This window comes from Salarias fasciatus, chromosome 6 (genome assembly GCF_902148845.1).
Source record: "Salarias fasciatus chromosome 6, fSalaFa1.1, whole genome shotgun sequence".
NCBI classification, from domain to species: domain Eukaryota; kingdom Metazoa; phylum Chordata; class Actinopteri; order Blenniiformes; family Blenniidae; genus Salarias; species Salarias fasciatus.
The window spans coordinates 19,858,088-19,877,555 of record NC_043750.1 but is presented as its reverse complement, the minus strand read 5'-3'; the positions used below and the strand labels follow the sequence as shown (position 1 = coordinate 19,877,555).

At 41.0% G+C, this 19,468-nt stretch overlaps 1 protein-coding gene across 1 annotated transcript in view; it reads left to right on the top strand.

The window, feature by feature from the left end:
* tbck (TBC1 domain containing kinase) overlaps positions 1-19,468 on the top strand; it is a 40,948-nt gene that overhangs the window by 9,151 nt on the left and 12,329 nt on the right. Inside the window, exons 21-23 of the mRNA XM_030094810.1 lie at positions 1,160-1,196; positions 4,116-4,277; positions 12,067-12,239. Of these exons, the coding sequence (XP_029950670.1) occupies positions 1,160-1,196; positions 4,116-4,277; positions 12,067-12,239 (372 nt within the window). The remainder of the gene's footprint in view (positions 1-1,159; positions 1,197-4,115; positions 4,278-12,066; positions 12,240-19,468) is intronic.

Sequence of the window (19,468 nt, the reverse complement as noted above, 5' to 3'; positions counted from 1 at the left end):
TGCTTGCCATTCTAAAGAGACTTTGTATGCCTGTTTTCACTGTTAGGCCGGGATAATTTAGGAGCGATCTCTGTTGGTACAGCTTTTAAGCTTGATGCCAGTCCCAGTTTCTGACCTAATCAGCTATAAATCTCTTTCTTCTTTGTAAACATCAGACAAAGCTCCGAACTGTTGTTTTATTGAAGCAGTAAATCCATCAGCTCGACCAAATGTCATTTCAGCATGAATGGATTTTATTTCTCAAAATATGGCTAGATTAACACAATTTGTCTGTCAGAAGACAGAAATCCTGCGCAAGCACGCCAAAACAAGTATACCTTGGAAGCATGGTGGTATTGAAGTGATGCTATAGGCAGAGAGTCAGATCGCCTGCAGCCAGTGGTTTAATTCAGGCCACTTTCAATTTGGCCACATCTCCTCTCCCGGGTCTGCCATTTACACCTACACTAATCCAATCTGGCTGGACTCGCAGTGCTGCTGCCGAGCCGCCGCGATTGAGGAAGAGACTGGGAGTGCAGAGGCTTTCTCCTCTGTTCATCACTCTCGGGCACACGAGAGCGCCGCCGAACATCCACCAGCTCCCGCGCAATTAGCTATCAATTAACTGGCTGAGATAAGCTCCAGTTTTTTTCTGCTCCAGACTCTTTGTTGCTGAATATTGCGGCGCTCCGCTGGCGGTAGCCAGCAACTGGCAGGTGTTAGAACAGTTGGTTAATGGAGGAACGTGTGTGTGTGTGTGTGTGTCAGTGTGTGTGCATGCAGGCATGTGTGTGCACGCTTTCAATTCAATTTTATGCATTTGCTCCCAGGGAAGTGTGGAAGGGAGAGAGCGTAGTAGGAGAGAAAGGAAAGAGAGATGACAAGGTTGGTATAGTGAGATTCATTGTTAGCTTTCTCCCCGTTGACTAATAACCAAACTCAGCAGTTTCCTCTTTATTGCTGCTTCTGTCTCTCCGAGGCTGGGGAGAAGTGCAGCCATGTGTGCAGCGTTTCCTGAAGACAGAGATCTCTTCTGCAGAGAAGCAGCACATTCATTTCACTCGAGCTATAAGCTGTTTATTTTGACTTACCGAATGTTACACAGAATTGAAAGCAATATTATCCCATAAACGTGCTCGCAGTATATCTTATTTTATCCTCCTCTCTTTCTCCCACACAGCTCTACGCCATTCCCTGGTTCCTAACAATGTTTACACGTAAGTTGTGCTTTTTTTAGACTCACGATGTTGACCGGATAGGCCACTGAGCGTAATTCAAAGCTTTCAAAGGGCATTTTGAAACTGCTTCAATTAGAGTATCAATAAAAGAGACTGAAAAGGGCATCAGCCCCAGTATGGACATTTCTGTAGCTTTTTGTGTTTTTTTTTCTCCTCCTCGCAGTGACCTTTTATTGCAATTGCTAATTAATTCCAGCCTTGAAAAGAGAAGATTCAGTCGGCCTGATGTGCTCCACTGGAGATTTTCACCCACGCATTTGTATTTACTTACTGAAGGGTTCTGATGCAGAACTGGTCCGCCAGAGTCTGATTACTTTCTTATCCTCGACACATCAGCTGAATTGTCACAACTGTGTTCTGCATTTATATACTTCGTCTCCGATGAGAAAAGGAAAAACAGGCAAAATACAGTATTTTACCGTGAAAATTTAAACGTCCATGATTCGTGAGATAGAGCGTTATACTTCCTGTCTGGCATGTGGCGCATCAGTGGTGATAGTCTGGAGTGACAGCTTTAATTCTGCCTGTCAGTGTGATGAATACGAGACATCCAGTGGTGATTGAAGTGTTTTGTGAAATACGATAGAATAACCTTCGAGGCGGTTTGCCATCTCGGAATTCTTTTTGAAATCAACAATGATACTCTGAATTTAAATTTACATAAAATTCAATCTGACTAAAGCTCAACGTTTTGAATGTGTTGCTAAAGAGGAAATGTGCAGTATATCAGGATCCACAGGGTGCATGTGGAAAACAAAATCAATTCCAGGCGCTTGACTTCATGATTGTAAAAAATAAAAAGCCGTCAATTATTATGGATTAGGTACATTATAAGACAGCGTGGAGAATTATCGGCACGGCCGCCTCTCTAAGGAGAGCTCTGAGGAGGGAATGATGTACTTTATGACTGTTTACCAAAAACTGATTGTGAGTTGACTTTGCGCACAGCATCAGCCTCGGTGACGCAGACCCTTCGATCCGTTAACCTTTATGTAAAAGTCAACACTTTTATTTTCTCCATGAGAAGTTGTTTGCGCAGAGGACTGTCTGCTCTTTTGTTTCAAGGCTCGTTTTGGGCTGAGATTTAGAAAGTCTGATGTTTTATTTATTTTTTAAATCCTGCAGCATGTGTATCGCTGTGACAGTCAGCCGTTTGGTGTCATTAGGCTTGAAGGCTCTCCTTATTGATTGGAGCGTGTTCGCCTAATGATTAAAGTCCTGTCAGTGTTTGATCAATTTTGTATGTTGATATTCAGAAATTTCAACATTTCTCGCAAGATTTCTAAATATATGAAAGAAAACAACTTGCAAGCAGTGACACAACACAATTCTCCCTTTAAAAACAAAGACAAATGGAACGTTCGGCCACAAACAGCTTAACACTGTGAGATCATTTGGTCATGAGCGCCTCCATAATTTCAGAGAATCTGATAAATCTTAATAAAAATGATCTCCAGCAGCTGCTGGATTTCTTGCTTTCAAGTGCAGATCTAAAAGTATTTGTTGATTCCAATTAGTGGCATCACGTCTGAGTCCTGTAACCTTTTGTGTTGCATCAAAGGTGCATTAAAGGCTTTTTCAGATGCGCCCTCAGCATGCGGTCTGTCAGTTGATGGCAGCATTACGCTTTTATCTTTCCACACGGTGCAGGTTCGTCTCTGAAGTATGAGCATATTAATAGGGGTCATGGATAATAGTTACAAATTAAATTGTAATTAACCTGCATTTCTTTTAAACCGCTTCAGCATGCAGATGGTTTGTTTTGCAACCATATAATTACATTAGATCTTGGCTAGTCTGAACACCGTCACGACATGATCTTTGATTTACATTAACTGTAGCCAGATTATTCCGGATGTACCTGATTCATTATTCAGTCTGAATCGGGCACTCTGCAGTGGGATATTTCATTTTTCCGTTAAGCACATAGACACACACACACACACACACACATACTTGCATAGAGGCTACTTCTGGGCCAGAGAGTGTAAGTTGTGACCCTTTTACCCCTGATCCTTCCCCCGAGGCAGTTTATGGGTCCCGTATTCAGGAGGCGTGCCCTTCTGACTGCTAATGTCCCCAATCCAATACTAGACAAGGTTGGAGGGTCATCTTCCATTCTCACACACACACACACACACACACACACACACTGTCTGTCACTCACATGCACCAGGCCACTCAGCTGACTGCTAATGTGCTGCAGATCCTCAAGTGTTTTTTTTTTTTCTTCGTTCCTGTTCCCGTCAGCCAGCCTCACCACAGTCACTCTCTACACACACTCACACACACACTGCTTAGTATCCACCTTAACAAACCCCAGGATGATATAAACAGGTGGCCAATCCCAATTCGGATGCATAAATCTCAACAGAAGGGAAACCTTAAATTTTAGGATGCTGAAAGTAGTATGACCGCAGTAATTGCCGCACTGGGACATATTACCAGGATGTGGTTTTATTTGGCTTGAAATAGCCTGTGAAGGTTTCTTGTTCTAATGCTGCTCAGCCCCCTGATGTTCTTCCTGTCATTTTCCCACAACAACACCCACCTAAAAACATTTTCCCGGCTGCCTCCCCCTCATCAAATATCCCTCCAGGCATCTCTGCCAATGTACTGTTTTGCTTAGTGAGCTTCCCAATTTGAAGCCGGAGAGCCATGTTAAACAGGAGCGCTATGCACATGCAAATCTGACTCATTATATACAAACTGATCCCTCGTTCCTCACGGTGTGCGTGTCGCATGCTATTGTTGCAGATTCAGTCATTTTTCACTGCTTGAAGGATTTGTCTCCTCGGGCACTCTTCCTTGTCTTGTTAGTCATTTAGTAAAATCTTTGCTTTGTTCTCTGTTTTTTTTTTTGTTTTGTTTTGTTTTGTTTCGCACCTGGAAATACAGATGTGTTTCCACTGCACAAGATCTTCCACCTGTGGGACACGTTACTCCTGGGTAACTCCTCGTTCCCCTTCTGCATCGGCGTGGCCATCCTGCAGCAGCTCAGAGACCGACTCCTGGCTAATGGCTTCAACGAATGCATTCTGCTCTTCTCTGACCTGCCGGGTAAGGCCGTCGTACTGAATGCGGACGGATCAATATTATCCATCTTTTTATCTTCATTTAAAAACCCGACCGTCGCACATTTGAGAACCATTTAGACTTATCATTTTCCTGTCTTTTCTAAGCCAGATTGAAAACTTGTCCGTCTGTGTCAGTCCCCGCTATTTCTTGCAGACAGCGTTTTCTTTCCTCGGAGTACTGATGTGTGCTGATGTGTCTGAGTTAATGATATCCTGGAAGCAGACAGCTCTGCCCCCCTATACAGACATACTCCTTCCTTGATGTGCTCTGGGAGCGCCTCATACTGCTCTGCATCTGTTCAACAGTCAATCTCTGCACCCTGGGAATGTTCGGCTCACAACCTCTACGGCTGTTCAACATTTACATCATCTTTATTCAAAGCTTTCGGTCCGTCTTCCGTCTTTGTGGACTGCTCAGCGTCTGTGGTACAGTGTTATTAAATTAGCATTAACCAGGAAATATAACTGGCACAAATATGGGATTACCCATGCGAGAAATCGGGATAAATTAAGAAAAATAAGGGAAGTCATGGTTTAACATATAAATGTAAGGTGAGCAGTCTGCCTGAGGCGTCTACCTGCTTTGCTAATGCCAAAATACAGGCATTTTGTGAAATGCTGCGCTAACAGGAGATGATGGTGTAATGGTAGGAAATGGGATTCGGAGTGAAAACGCAATAGATTTTACAATCCATGAAAAATATTTCATTCAGTATTATGTTGTCTCCATTTCCCCGCATGTGCAATCATTACAAGCAACGAAAGACATTGAGAATCACAGCTCCGCAATGAGGAATTGGGATGACGCTTAAAAGAGAGTTTGTTCATTTTGAGTTATAGACGGATCAAATTATTCCACTTCCCAGACCATAGATTACACCTGATTATGAGACGAATCTGTTTTTCCATGTAAACTTAACTTCAGCACAGTCAGTAACTCACAGTTCAGCAGCTTTTGACTGGTACTCATGCGGTTCCTCAAGCATATAAATAAGGAACTCCTGCGCTGTTTGTGGTTTTTACAGTAACTGGTTTTATTATGGAAAAAAATAGGGAAATTTTCTCAACAGTATGAAAACTAGAACCGAATGAGGGCAATCTGAAATCCTCAGAAAAGCTGATACTTTCAAGCTTTCAATTGAACAAATGATTCTGATTATGTGAATTACAGTGAAACTGCAGCCTCAATACTTTAAAAGAGGGTGGAAGTTAGATCACGCTGGCTGTGCCTGGCAGGGATTGGACCTTGCCCTGTTTTCATGTTTCCTGTTGTCTGGTGTTAAACTCCTTCTGTGTTCAGTGTCTTTCTGTTCTGCTTTCATGTCCTCGTCTGTGCTCCTGCTCTTCTCATGATTACTCTTGATCATTGTCCGCCGTGTCTCGTTGTTGTGGTTGTGTGACGGTGTCTCCCTCAGGTTTGTGCTTTGTCAGGTTCATCAGTCGACTCCAGTCCTGCCCCTTCCTGCCTGCCTTGTCCAGTTTGCTCGTTTTCCTCACCTGTGTGTTTCTCTTTGCCTTTTCCCTGTCAAGATTTACTTTGGATTGAGACGTAGTTTTGTTTTCTTTGGTGAAGAAGTCCTTGTTTTGCTAATGAAACCGGATGTCTGCATTTGTTAAGATGCACTGCTTAATAGATTTAAATTTACATCTAGTTGAAAAATTTCTTAGTTCACAGATCGGATTGTGCCATTTAGCATAAAGCGGTCAGATTAACATGCAGGTTTATAAACACCAGAATATCATTTGATCCACTCAGTGTTTTGCTCTGTGGTATTAGTCATTTGTGACATCCTCAAATGATCTCTGTTGAGTTCCTTTTTTCATTACTTTTGACAGTGACCAGAGGAAAATAAATGAAAGGAAAACAAAGAAATGAATTACTTGCTCAGATCAAAAAAAATTCAAGTCTTTAAGTTCTTAAAGAATCTCTCGACTAAACTAGTTGTGTTTTATTAATTTAAGTTTAAAAAAAAAAAAGATTGTATGGTGATGTTGTTTAACAGACATGCAGCCGAAGCCCTTCCAGTAAACGATCTGATGAGTTGTTTACATGGACTCTGATCTGATCATAAACAGAGTTACAGCCCGTACTCTGATCCAATTAAAATATTGATCACAGCAGACCAATCTTATCAGACATAAGTGTTTCCAATAGCCCATCTTAATCGGATTATTTATGATCGGGGTCAAGGTGAGATTATTAATACCCTTTGGTACATCCGTAAGGCAGCAACAGGAAAGGACATCTGAATACACGAGGACAGAAGACAGGACAGATTCAGAGGACAACATAGATATGGTCTGCTGCTCAGGATCTCGTCATGGTAGCTAATTAACAGTTGATTAAAAATACAGCTGAAAAGTGCAGTTTGTTTAGAACAGCATGTCATGTGCTTAAAGGCAGCATGAACTCAAGACTTAAAACTGAATATTAATGCAGAAAAGCATCATTGTAACTGAAAGTCCAGATCCAACTGCACACAGAAGGATTTGTAAAAGAAAAGCTAGACTATTGTCCAGCAGTGACTCTTGATCTCGATCCAATCATACAGTTTTGGCTGGAACTGAAATTTGCCCCTGCTGAAACACCGCAAACTTATAAAAAAGAAAAAGCTTAAATGCATCTTGAGAAAATAGTGCCTGAACCTAAACAGAAACGAGGTGAAGAAGATGTTTGACAGATAAAAGAGACATCTGAAGACATAAGGCAGTTTTCAGAAATGACTCAGAAATGGTTCCAAAAAATCTGTCAAGGGTTCACTTTCAACATCTACACCTTTGTTTTGGTTGTTGTTTCTCATGTACTTGGGTGATTTTTCTCCAAAGACAATTGTCTTACAAAATCATTTCACTCTGACCTATTTCTAAAGAAATGTAGGACTTGAAACAACGCTGACCAGCACAAAAGACTGACTCCATTTTTTTAGATTTCAGTTTATCAGGCAGCAACATAATGCATCTCTATTGTGTTTTTTTTATCTGTATTTGCCACACATTGGCGGCACAGAGTCACCTAATATGAACTCTTTTTTTTTTATTTGCACTCAGTGATTGCTACAGCAAAGTTTTGGTGTGAGAGCGGCATTCATAATGTTCTTTTTCACAAAGCGTTTCTTGCATGAGGATAGCTCAAACAATTTCTTCAAAAAGATCCATTTCTGAATGAGACTTCCCCTTTTGTTCTTGCTGAAAGGCAGAATGACATTGGGATTTTAAAACCAATAGAAACGAGGATGGTTTGTCCAGAAGGGACACTGAAGCACTCTGTAAACTTTCTGCCCAATTTTAGTTTGGCCATGTGTTTCACTTTTCAAGTCCAGCAGATCCGTGTGATTGAAGTCGAAGCCGGAGGAGGGCCAGTTCTCCTTATAAAGGTAAAATATGCCGGCCTGAAGCTGCAGTCAGCTCCTTTGGCAAGGCTGCTTCTGACTGACTGCTTCAGCTCGGGTCTGTATATCACTGCCAGTCTCATTATCGCAGCCTGTGTATACCTGAGCAGTTACAGTGTGGCGTCTGGCACGCTTTAAACTATATTAGGACCGAATCCCAAGCTATAGAATTACCTCAAACACAGCTTGTTTACTTAAGCTCCTTGCCATGTTCGGATCCACACACAGTTTAAGTTTTACTGAACTTTTGATAAACACTGACTGCAAGTTCCACCACCAACCACTTCAGAAGACCACTTCTACCAGCATCAGCTGTAATCCGTCCTGGAACATGGCAGGAGATGTAAAGTTGACTTCAGGGGGCTTCAGTTTATTAGCGAGCTCTTTGTTATTTTGTCACTTTGTTGATAATGGGATTCGGGTCAAACTATGCGCAAGCATTTACAACGGAGGAATTAGAATGCGTAAGTGAATTATTTTTTTTCCACTAGCAAATGCTGTATGTATGAACAATTGGCACAACAAAGAAGGTATCACCAAAAGTACTGTTTTACTGTGTTTTGATGGGAAAAGGGAAACCATTGCAAGTAAAACATTTTTAGTGATAGAAAATGTATCCCGACTTTTAATGACAAATACTGTGTATTTTCATAACCACATTTGTGCAATGCATATCATTTATCATAATCATATGATTATGATCTTAAATTGTTTGTTTTACTGATGTTTTTCTATTGTTTTAGCGTGGTTTTATGTTTATTGATTGCTGATGTTTTTAGTGTGTGTTTTTATCCTCATGTACAGCACTTAGATTGAAAGCAGCTCATGGATAAATGTATTATTATTATTATATTATTATTATAAAACCTGAGAACAAAGACAAGTTTTGCTTTATGATAGGAATGAATTACTCATTTTATGTAAAGATGTCTGTCAGCTTTTGTTAAGAGAATAGGTTTGAAGATCACTGTCTGCTCTGCCTCACCATACACACACACACACACACACACACACACACACACACACACACACACACAGATATTCTGTGATTTGTGGCCCACACCTGCTCCTTTCTGCCGTCAGGCGTGTAGAATTGATGTCCTCTTACAGCTGAAGCTCACATTCATTTGTTTCAGATCCAACACCACAAGCGCCACATGATTATAACTACAGGAGTGACATGCATGCCGGCAAAAAAAAAAAATAGAAATTCCCTGTTGCTCACTAGACAATGGGATCGAAGAAATGTAGGATCTGTTTTGCTTTGTATGGAGTGCAAAAAAAAAATATATATATATATATTTATATATATATACTGTATGTGTGTGTGTGTATATATATAACGGAGCCTATAACAGAACCCCTATGAATATGACTGTTCTAGGGATTAAAAATTAAAGAGGCCACATCGCGCCTCTGACTCAGTATAAGGTTCAGGCCGACATGTGAACTTCAGGAAGTTACATAAGCAGACTTGACATTGGTTTGTTAAAAAAAAGTAAGAAAGACCCTCCTTCTTTTCTTGTCTGGAATTGCCAAAAGGAGGTCAAGATAATGTGGCAGGACAGCGCTCGCTACAGGATTCAGACACACGCCTGTCTTTCTCTCCATCCAGGTAATAAGTGGGCCTCTTGATGATAATGCTCAGTGACAGGCCCATTGCACAGAGTACGGTGAAGTCCATAGTTGCCAATAACATTTAGACCAAAGATCCAGATTCAAAGAAAACGCTACATATGTTTGGTTCCCTCAGTGTTCAGCTGAATTATAAACATAACTGTACAAAGACATATAAATCCTCAGGTAAACGTCTGCACGGCTCTTCAGTAAAGTCAGAGTAGATGAAAGCATCGCTGACTGTTTCTGCAGTGACGCCAGCTTCTGTGATTGAAATGGCTCTCATTATTTCAGAGTTTGATAAAAAAGCAAAACGCGAAACAGGTAATCCATGCCGCAACATTTTGCCTCCGAGTCAGCAATACATCTCAGCTTGCCATTTGTTGGCAATTAATCTCTTTTTGTTGATTCCCATTTGCTTAGTCTGGTAGCCCGGAGTAATCTATACGGCTCTCTCCTGTTTGGAGACTTCATTGATTCACAATGGACCAGAGAGGCTCTCCGGCTGACAGGAACCATGTGTTTACTGATGATGCAGCGGCATTTTCCTTCACGGGACATTAGCATCTGCTTCAATGAGCCGAGATAGGCACAGAACTGATGAGCTCTAGTTATAGACGTTTAACTCTGAGGAAAAACAGGCGCGAGTTGCTGAAACCGCCTCTGGCAACAAAGCACACAGAGACACCTTGAAAACAGCAGCAGCAGGAGGAGAGGAGGGATAGTGGGATATTGATTTTGAAATGCAAGAGTTTTAGTGAGACAGATTACATGTGTACTGTATGTATAAGAGGGTGGTGTTTTGTGTTATTTCAGAGTGTTGTGTGCCAGTATAGACTGGCGGCTCACGGGTGTTCCTTCAAATATGAAGAGGAGCTGAAATTGTTTTGCCGCCTCCAGCTGCGGAAGCGGTGCGCCCGATGGGCGAATTTAATGGTTCACGCTGATATACCTGTCAGCTGAGTGAGAAATTCTGTTACAATGCGGCTTTAGTCAAGTACTTGTTGCTTTTAATTATTTTGAGCAAACATAAATAGGTTCTGTGATTCACCTGAAAAAAGTTGTGGCTCCCACTCATAATCCAAAGTGTGAAAACACACGGAGCGGTCTCAGACACACCTGAAATCCTTGTGTGGGAGACCTTTAGTCTTCAGTCTTATAGTTTATTGTCTCTAAAGCGGCCTGACTGTCTGAGGTTCATGTAGTACAGAGGTTGGGAAATGGTGTTGACGGAAATCATCAAAGGCCATATACGTGATCGAGAGGCTTATAAAACCCAGGTAGAGTAGAAGATGAATGGATGGACAAACACTCACAGCTCATGTGCCAGCCAGTGTGGCTGGTAATACTACTGTCATCATGGATTACAGTTAAATAGCTAATGTAATCAAAATAGCTAAACTAATTGCTACAAGATCCATTATTTGACGTTAGCGTCTGAGAGAAATCGTCCTAATTTTGTTGTGTCTTTGGTAAAACATGGAGGGTGGGAACGCCGCCCTGCAATAGAGGTTCTGTATTTATTTTAATTCACTTAGAGTCTCGTCTTCATTAATGCCACGTCTATCTCTCACTGAACCGATATCTAATTCCACAAAGCCCTGGAGTTGCTCTTGACTAATCATGCCATTCTGCTATTTGTGGTAACAAGTCACAGCCCACAATCAGTACCTATACATAATTACTAAAATGTAATTTCGTCTGACACAAAAGAGAAAAATTGCTGCGGAGCGGAATTGGCTGTATTGGAATGCCCAGCTGAGCCCCGAGCTTGTTAAAGCCGCCATCAATCTCCTCTTCCTGGTTTCTGCCTCTTTTAGCAGGGGGAGTGATTGCATGCAGCATTCATGGCTCTAGGGAGGGAAAATGTGTTTCCCTGAACTGCTTGCAAGCCAGCCGGCGAGGAATCGGAGCCCACCAGTGTGTTTTTCGCTGGAATGGACCTTGTAACTTGGTTTGTAAGGTCCCGGCCCGTGAGAGCCGAGAGCCCCTTAACCTTGACACTGTTGTGGAATCGAAGCCGAAGGATACATCTCTGGTTTAATTTCACTTAAGCCCTGGCCAGGTGCAGGTCATGCCAAGGAGCGCTCATTACCCAGACTTCCTTATTAGCCGTGAAAGACTGGAATGAAAGCGAGAGACTGTCAGTGTGAACACTCGTGAAGGAAAGAATTCCTAATTTGACCCAAATCCTCGGTTAATCCAGTGAGTCCCCGCTCTCTAATCCTCAACACAAGAGGCAGGAGAAGGATGGCTACCGCGGCAGAAGCATTCAAGGGAAGAGCAGAAATGTAGCTTTGCACTGAAAACTTGACAAGGTCCAGACGCTAGAATGAGAACAGCAGCTGAAGGATTGAGCATCTGAAAGAGCCACTTTCCTGGGGGATGACTATTTAAAGCTATTAACGGCAGGAAAATGTCAAGGTCAAGCCTCACACTTCTGCAGATACACCTCCCACATTGCATTTACATAATATGAAATAGCTCTTTGAAAGGAACCACTTTCATACAGCAATTTGTATGATTGGAAAGCATTCTCAGTTACAAGTTTATTATTTTAACATCAAGTATATGAATGTTGAATGAAATGGATGAAGTTTGATAATCCTGATCACTTTTTTTTTTAACCAGATTTCAATCTAGTGACTCACTACCCTGGTTAGGATTATTGAATGTTGTGAAATTCTCAAAGACAGCAGGGACGTTGACGGTGCTCTTGATGCCTTTTCAGCACGATCTGAGTCCATCTCTTGCTTTACTTGACAGAAATTGACATTGAGCGATGCGTCCGTGAGTCCATCAACCTCTTCTGCTGGACCCCGAAGAGCGCTACGTACCGGCAGCACGCTCAGCCACCAAAAACCACGGCTGACAACGGCTTTGGGAAAACGGCAACGTACTATTCGTCCGACTACCAGGACATGCCCAAGACAGACCTGGTGAGTTTGATCCATTCTCACACATTCAGCAAGCATCAACGTGATGCAACGCAGGTTTGAAAATACATGTAAGGTAATAGGCTAAGTGGTTCAGAACACGTTGCACAATAAATGATTATTGTCTGCTCGAGTGGAGAGCTTTCACCATGGAGAGGTCCACAAATGTATCATCCTCACTACTCACTGACCATTGTGTGACTCAACACCTCCAACACACACACATGTCTTTGTTATAGCTATTAATTTAATGAAAAGAGCCAGCTTTGTGTTTTTGAAATAGATTCAATCATCATGTTTTGATATTTTAAGTACTGTATGAACAATTGACGTTTGTTCTAAAGTGGTTATAATGACCTTCCTCCTCCTACTATCTTCTGTGGAAACAATTACATATTGATTTTTGGGAATAGAGTCGTTTGGTTCACAGAAGAGAGGCTGCATGAGTCTGACAAGTCGCCAGTTCTGTGCTAATAACAAAAAAAAAAATTAATGGATTACACTGAGCTCATTTTATATTTTTAAATGTTCCAATGATACAAATTAAATTCTATCAATGGGTTAATTCTGTTGATGAAAAATAAAAAGTGAATGACGGCAATCAATACCGGCCCCTGCAGTGCTTTTCTGGGTAATATTCCCTCAGTAACGAGAATCATCTGTGTAAATTCTTGCCATATCAAATTTGAGATGATGCAAGTACGGAGAAAATAGATGTAAGATTAAGCCTGGGTTCTGTTTGATATTTGGATAAGAATATTTCGGCGCGGCAAGATTCCTCTTCATGGATCCTATCAGCAAATTAGATCCTATTGAAAACATTTTTTTTTTTTTTATCCAAATGTGATTTCAAAAAGCAAAAACATTGGATTGTGTTACCATAATTTGGCAGTGGAGTTCATTTATCATAGCAGTCTGTGTTGGACGGTAATTTCATCCCACACTCAGAGAAACCTTCTTAAAACAAGCCAACATGAAAGACTTGATGTTGAGTTTTCGTCGCTGTTTATCGGGGTGACTCTGTCTTTCGCACAACACTTCTGTTGGGTTTTTGTCGCTCGGCCCTGTTTGCCTTTCACACCTGAATGCGTCGTGTCCAGAAAGCTCACAAACACTCTTGTCAGCTCTATCTGCTGTGTGCCCAAGTGATTGCTGTAATCTTTCTCATTCAGCCGAGGCTCATTTGTATGGGCGGTGGGTTTGATCTGTGGTCGCACCTTTGTGCACCCCCCCCCACCTTCTACTCAGGAAACATTCAGGCAGGAGTGCGCAGTGTTAAAATGTCATTCTTATACCAGGAGTGACCGCACACATGGACAAGACACAGAAAACCACCTATGCTGCACAACTCCAGGACCAGGTCCAGCAACCAAATCTAGTTTTTTATGAGCATATTTGAAGACAGCCATGATAAAAACATGAACATATCTATAATAATTAAGCAGTATAACACAGATAAACAGTTCTGCTGGTTACTTTCGTATAGTGGTACAGTGCTGTGTTTTCACGGTTGTGGTCTGCAGTGGAAAAACATTCGATAAAAAAATAAAAAGGAGGGTTTAGCTCAAATCGCATGACAGGTATGGTGTTCTGCGTGTCTGCGCTACATGCTTCTCTGTTGCCCCACTCTCAGGTAACAGCGCACAATGCCCTGTCAGCGGATTTTCAGCCCGTGTGGTAAACATACATCCATCTCACTGGACAGCTGCTGTCTTCTCTGACTGGTCTGAGGGGCTGAATTACAGAAAAGAAGCTTTCCTTCTCCTTCCACTCACTCAACAACCAATGTGAAAATGCAAACACAGCATTATAGGTCTAACACTCTTGTGCAACAGTGTCTCTATGTTTCACACAACTGGGACCAAACAATGGTCATTAGGTCAGAGCCTTTTAGGTTTTTGCCTGAAGTGAGTTGAATATAACATAATAGCTTAATGTTCTCCTTCATATATGGTGTAGTTTAATATTTTGGTCATTTTTGCATTTGCTCGCCATTGCATATGTAATCTGGTGAGTGTGCATTTTGGCCACCAGGTGAGTGTGAGGCCTGCTTAGATAATAAAATAACCATGTGGTACAGTATGAGCAGGGTTCATGTCAACCCATGAGCAAATGTTTTCCAACAGCTGACAAAGCTGGTCTTTCAGCAGCTCAGAGAATGGATGTCCGTGAATAAACAGGAATGCGTCCTGGTTGCAGTGTTCTGCAGCCGTGCACTGACGACAAAACGATTCCTAATTTAACAGTAAAACATCTGGTAAATGGGTGAAATCAGCCTGTCAGGATGCAGCGTATGAAGGATCCCTGCATCCGGATACTTATTATTAATTCAAGGTTTGTTGACCGTATGTCAACAGTTAGTAATATCTTCACCCAACACAAAGTCACAATTTCTCATAATTAAAAAAGTGACCAAGGTGTTGCATTAACTTTCTCTCAGTTTGTCAATAAAGTTAATTATGCTTCAGAGAAATGAAAATTTCTTAATGACTTGTGGAAATTTTAAAGCTCCACTGCAGCGCAGATGCTGCACTTTGGCTTCAGGTGGTTTTGGCTCAGTGGGCAGAACGGGTCACCTTCCAATCCCAAGACTGGTAGTTCAATTCCCTCAATCCCCGTCCATATGCCGGACCATCCGTAAGCACGGCACTGAATCCCAAACTGAACTTCTAATGGAGAATTTCTGTGTATTTTTTTATGCTGAATGTAACTAGAAGTGTGAAAAATGGTGAAAAACGCGACACAAGTGTAGCCCAGTCACCTTTACATGTTCAGATGATCAAGTCAAGTTATTTGAAGTCACTTCTCTGCATTTATGTTGGAAATCTGTGCATATATTCAATAATTGAATAGTGTTTCATGAAAATCTAAGTAATTTTATTGAAACACAAAAAGTTTTGCTTATATATCACTTCCTGACACTCAGTCATTACAGTGTTTGAACTCAAATGATGTGTTTTATCAGCAAAAAAAGAGAATCTCGATATCGACCATATTGTAATGTCACTGTGTGGTCAGAATGAAATCAGGAAGTATAGAAAACTGTGTGTGTGGTGTGTGTGTGTGTGTGTGTGCGTGTGTGTGTGTGCAGGTTGTTTTGTCGTCAGCATTTTTCTCAGCTCGTGACCTCAATTATCCTCGTCTCCTTGTTGTCTCACACCACACGGGGCAACTACAGTGCAGTTCTGCTTTTGTAAATACGCTTGAACATCGGTGACAGTGCTGTTTGATGTGTGAACACCTCAGTACCAATATCAACATACGTTTACTTTACTCATTCATTGACTTTCCCATCAAGCTTTCACATTTGTCTTCAATATGTTCAGCAAGGAGTTTATTTTTCTGTTCTGGAGAGCAGGAAAACAGCATGCAAACAGACATAAACTACTGCAGGAGATTTGTGTCTGCTTTTCTGAAGGCGCTGGTTTAGCCTCCTCACTGTCAGGCCAGTTAAATGCCAAAGAGTCAGTCAGCACACTGCTCATCGTGACATTTAAGTCAACATGCCGTGCTTCATCACAACCAACAAACATCATGTTTTGTTCTCTTTTTCCCCTCCTGTATATTGCATTGTAATATTTGCATATTATATGTATATGTTTACATATTATTCTATTTATGTATACAAAGATCATACATCTTATCTGAGTTAGATGAGCTCAACCACCCAGAAGAGGCTGCTCCTCTCCATCATCCAGCTCATCATCCAGCATTCTTATACAAAATGTAATTACCGTAATTCAGTGATTGTTTGTTTTTGAATTTACAAACGTCCATCCTCTGCTGAATCTTTTCTCAGTGCCTGACTATGGGCGACTGTTTTCAGGTCACCAATTTGTCACAGTGGAAGCACAGACAGTGACACACATCCATACTCTTGCATTTCACTCTCAATTCATCCTAAATGCAACTTTTTGGGGAGCTGGGCGAGGAGAAAAAATCCATGCATGCAAACTACACAGAAAAGCCACTGACCCCATAAACTACACAATAATAATAATAGTAATTGAGGGTTGTCGTAGCTACTGTCAGTCCATATTCCTCTGTTAAGCGTATCTTTGCTCAACAGACATCCTGCAGTCATTTAAAAGTCATGCAGTCATGAGATTAATGTGGAATTGAATTTTCGATATGCATATGTTGGTCCATTAATGATTACATAATTCAAGTGTTTCCAAGAAAAAGTAAATGTTTTCTTGGTGCATATGGTTCCCTGCATAATTTAATCATCCGAAAAGGTTTCAGATCCTCATTTAAATCAGCAGAATAGACACACAGTGCTCTTCAGCTCAGGTCACACTCACAGTCTTTTGTTTTTCTTTTCATTTTGGACTTTATGAATATACTTTGCAGGAATGTAAGTGAAGCTGAGGATTTCAACTCATGAAAGCTCCTTTTGGCAACAATAACCACAAACTCTTCAAGCAGCAGGAGGCCAGATTGTCAAGAACTTTCAGGAGAAAAACTGAACCGTCACTTGTTTCATTCCTAATATAAACTATATCATCATGAAAATCCAGTGTATATTTGCCCCGTGAGTTAATTCCACTGTGTCCTTTTTGGGTTCATACCCAAAATATCAGTTTACTTTCTCTGAAGATGTTGTTCAGTGCCTTTTATTTTGAAGGTTTGGGGTCATCGTCATGCTACGTGTTCCTGCACGCCTTCTGGGAAACCATCTGCATGACACATCCCTCCGTAGAACAGTTTGATGAACTTGATTAAGGTCCCTCTTGATGCTTGCTGTGAGGCCTAGAGGCAGTGAAAGAGCCAGATACCGTCACTCTCCCTCCCCAAGTATTCACTGCTGGAATGATTTCATTGTTTTTGGCTTACAGTCGTCTTGTTCTGTCATGCACATGTCCGTTTTCCCTTAACGACTTGACTAAATAAGTTCTTGTTTTGATTTCTTAAAAATTTTATGCTGTCAAATAAGCAATAACACAACACAAATATGCAAAAAATATTTGGGCATTATTATTATTATTTTTTTTTTTTTATTAGGAAGTACTGATTGTGTTTTTGTTTTTTTTTTTTAAAGTTATGGAATTGAAAAATGCATTCAGTCGATGTTATTCTTTACACAGAAGTTATCAATCACTTTACATTTGACCTTTGGAAGATTAGTCTGAACAGGCAGGTCTCTCTGAACCTTGCAGGTGTGTTTAGTCACACCCTTTATTACACTCGAGCTGAACTTAGTGACTCCTGCTTTCCCTCTGCAGAACAATCTGCTGTTTTCATTGGATCTGGTATCAGTAGTATTCTTACTTTTAGATCTGATTTGTACACTTTAAGGTTTAAAAGTGAGCTAGATGTAGATTTGCAGCACACAGAGTGAATCTTCACAAGTTTTTACTGCAGCTGTAGTCTGGAGTTTTATTATGCAGTAGTATCCTATGGAGACATTGGTCTATGATGATTTAATTAATTGCAGAGCATGCAAAATGTGAAAATCAATATATTTGTAAAGTGAAACATCAGGGGAAAACGTTTTCAATGCGAAATAAGTAATTATTGAGAGTGGCTGTCTTTTTGAGCCTCATTTACTCAATTAATAGAGCCTCATTTACTTAAGCTGTTCACGCAACAAGAACCACAAATATCTTGGTGACTTTGTGAAACACTTTTCCAAAGGGAACATTCATTATGGAATGTTTTTTATGGTTTTTTTAATCGGTAATTAGAAATCAAGCGAAAAAAATGGTCAAAGCACTTAGTGCAAAATTTTAGTTCAAGTTCAACATCACACAAACTATTTTAAAACAGAAAACTTTTACTTGTATTAATCACAAAGTTGTATAAAGCAAGCATTGCAGGTATGATCATTGATTTGGATTAATTTTATTGAGTATGTTCTGCAGGGTTTTCGTTCAGTCCCATGTGAGTTGTTTGGCATCAGTAGAAAGTAAGGATTGTAGTTTTGCTCTTTTCTTACCTGGAAAAGCTGCAATCGAATGCTGTGCTGATGAATCAGGAGAGCAGAAAAAGGTCATTTGTTTAAATGGCGAACACTCCCCTAAATGTTTTGTTGTACTCCACTTTGCAACACTGCTCAGCACCTCAAGCAAACAGCATGACTAATAAGAACTGTAATGGACAAGTTGCTTTAATCACTTTACAAAAGCAGAACTTAAAATGAAACCATACTTACTTATTATTAGCAAAAACTATTTAAACTAGGATGGTTGGGTGGTTTTGTGTTTCAAGAAGGGAACTGATTCGTTAAGTCTCCATCAGAATGTGTTGAGTCATTACAGGCACAGGTTAAGGTTCAAGTGTCAGAATTCTTTCTTATTCAGGGGTGTATAAAGTTCATGTCCATGTGGTTTGTTGATTTTTATGTGAAATGTGTTCTTCAACGTGAATTTCTTTTTTCCTTGCGATGCATAGTACTTCACTGTCATGCGGATGACAGCAGATCTACGTATGTCCCTTTAGAGAAGGAGGAAGCCTTCTCGTTAACGCCTCTATTACGATGCTTTGAGGACATTAAAGCCTGGATGGCTCTAAACTTTTGAAAGTTTAAAGGTGCCTTAAGGAGTTTGCACGTTTTATGCAAAACAGCGCCCCCTGCAGGCCTTGGGCGTAATGCAGCTTAGTGAAAAACACGTCCCTGCGGCTCGCGTGCACGGAAGAGGGGGACTCCGTCTTCGCTCGTTTAGAAGCGCTCAAGTAAAATTTAAGTTTCTTTTACCTGGTGGAGTCTGTGTGGAGCTGTGGCAGTGCTAGAAGCCAGTCTTTTCTTACTTTCTGGAAGATCCTGCTCAGTTGTTGCTCACTAAGCATCTGGCGGAGTAATGGCGGACATAACGAAACCTAACCAGCCGGAGCGAGCATTACATCATTCCTTTCAAATTCTCCCCAAAAAAATTCTGGTGCCGGACCGGCACTGCAACTTTCAAGTGACAATTTAGCGCTGTTAGAGGTACTTGTAATGGATATGTCAGGGCACATTGTACACATCATTAAAAATGTGTAACATATTTATGGTGGAAAATAAGTATTTTTAAGGTTGTAAAACTCCTTAATGCACCTTTAATGATAAAAAGACAGAGGTGACTGTGTTTGGTCCCAGTGACTCCTGTGAACCTCCTCCTGCCGACTTGGACTAGCCTTGTAAACCAGCCCCACCCATTCCAAATCCACATTGGGATTTTGGAGCTGGGGAGGCTCCAAAATCCAAATATGGCTGTGGAATGGGCAGGGCTGGTTTACGAGGCTAGACTTGG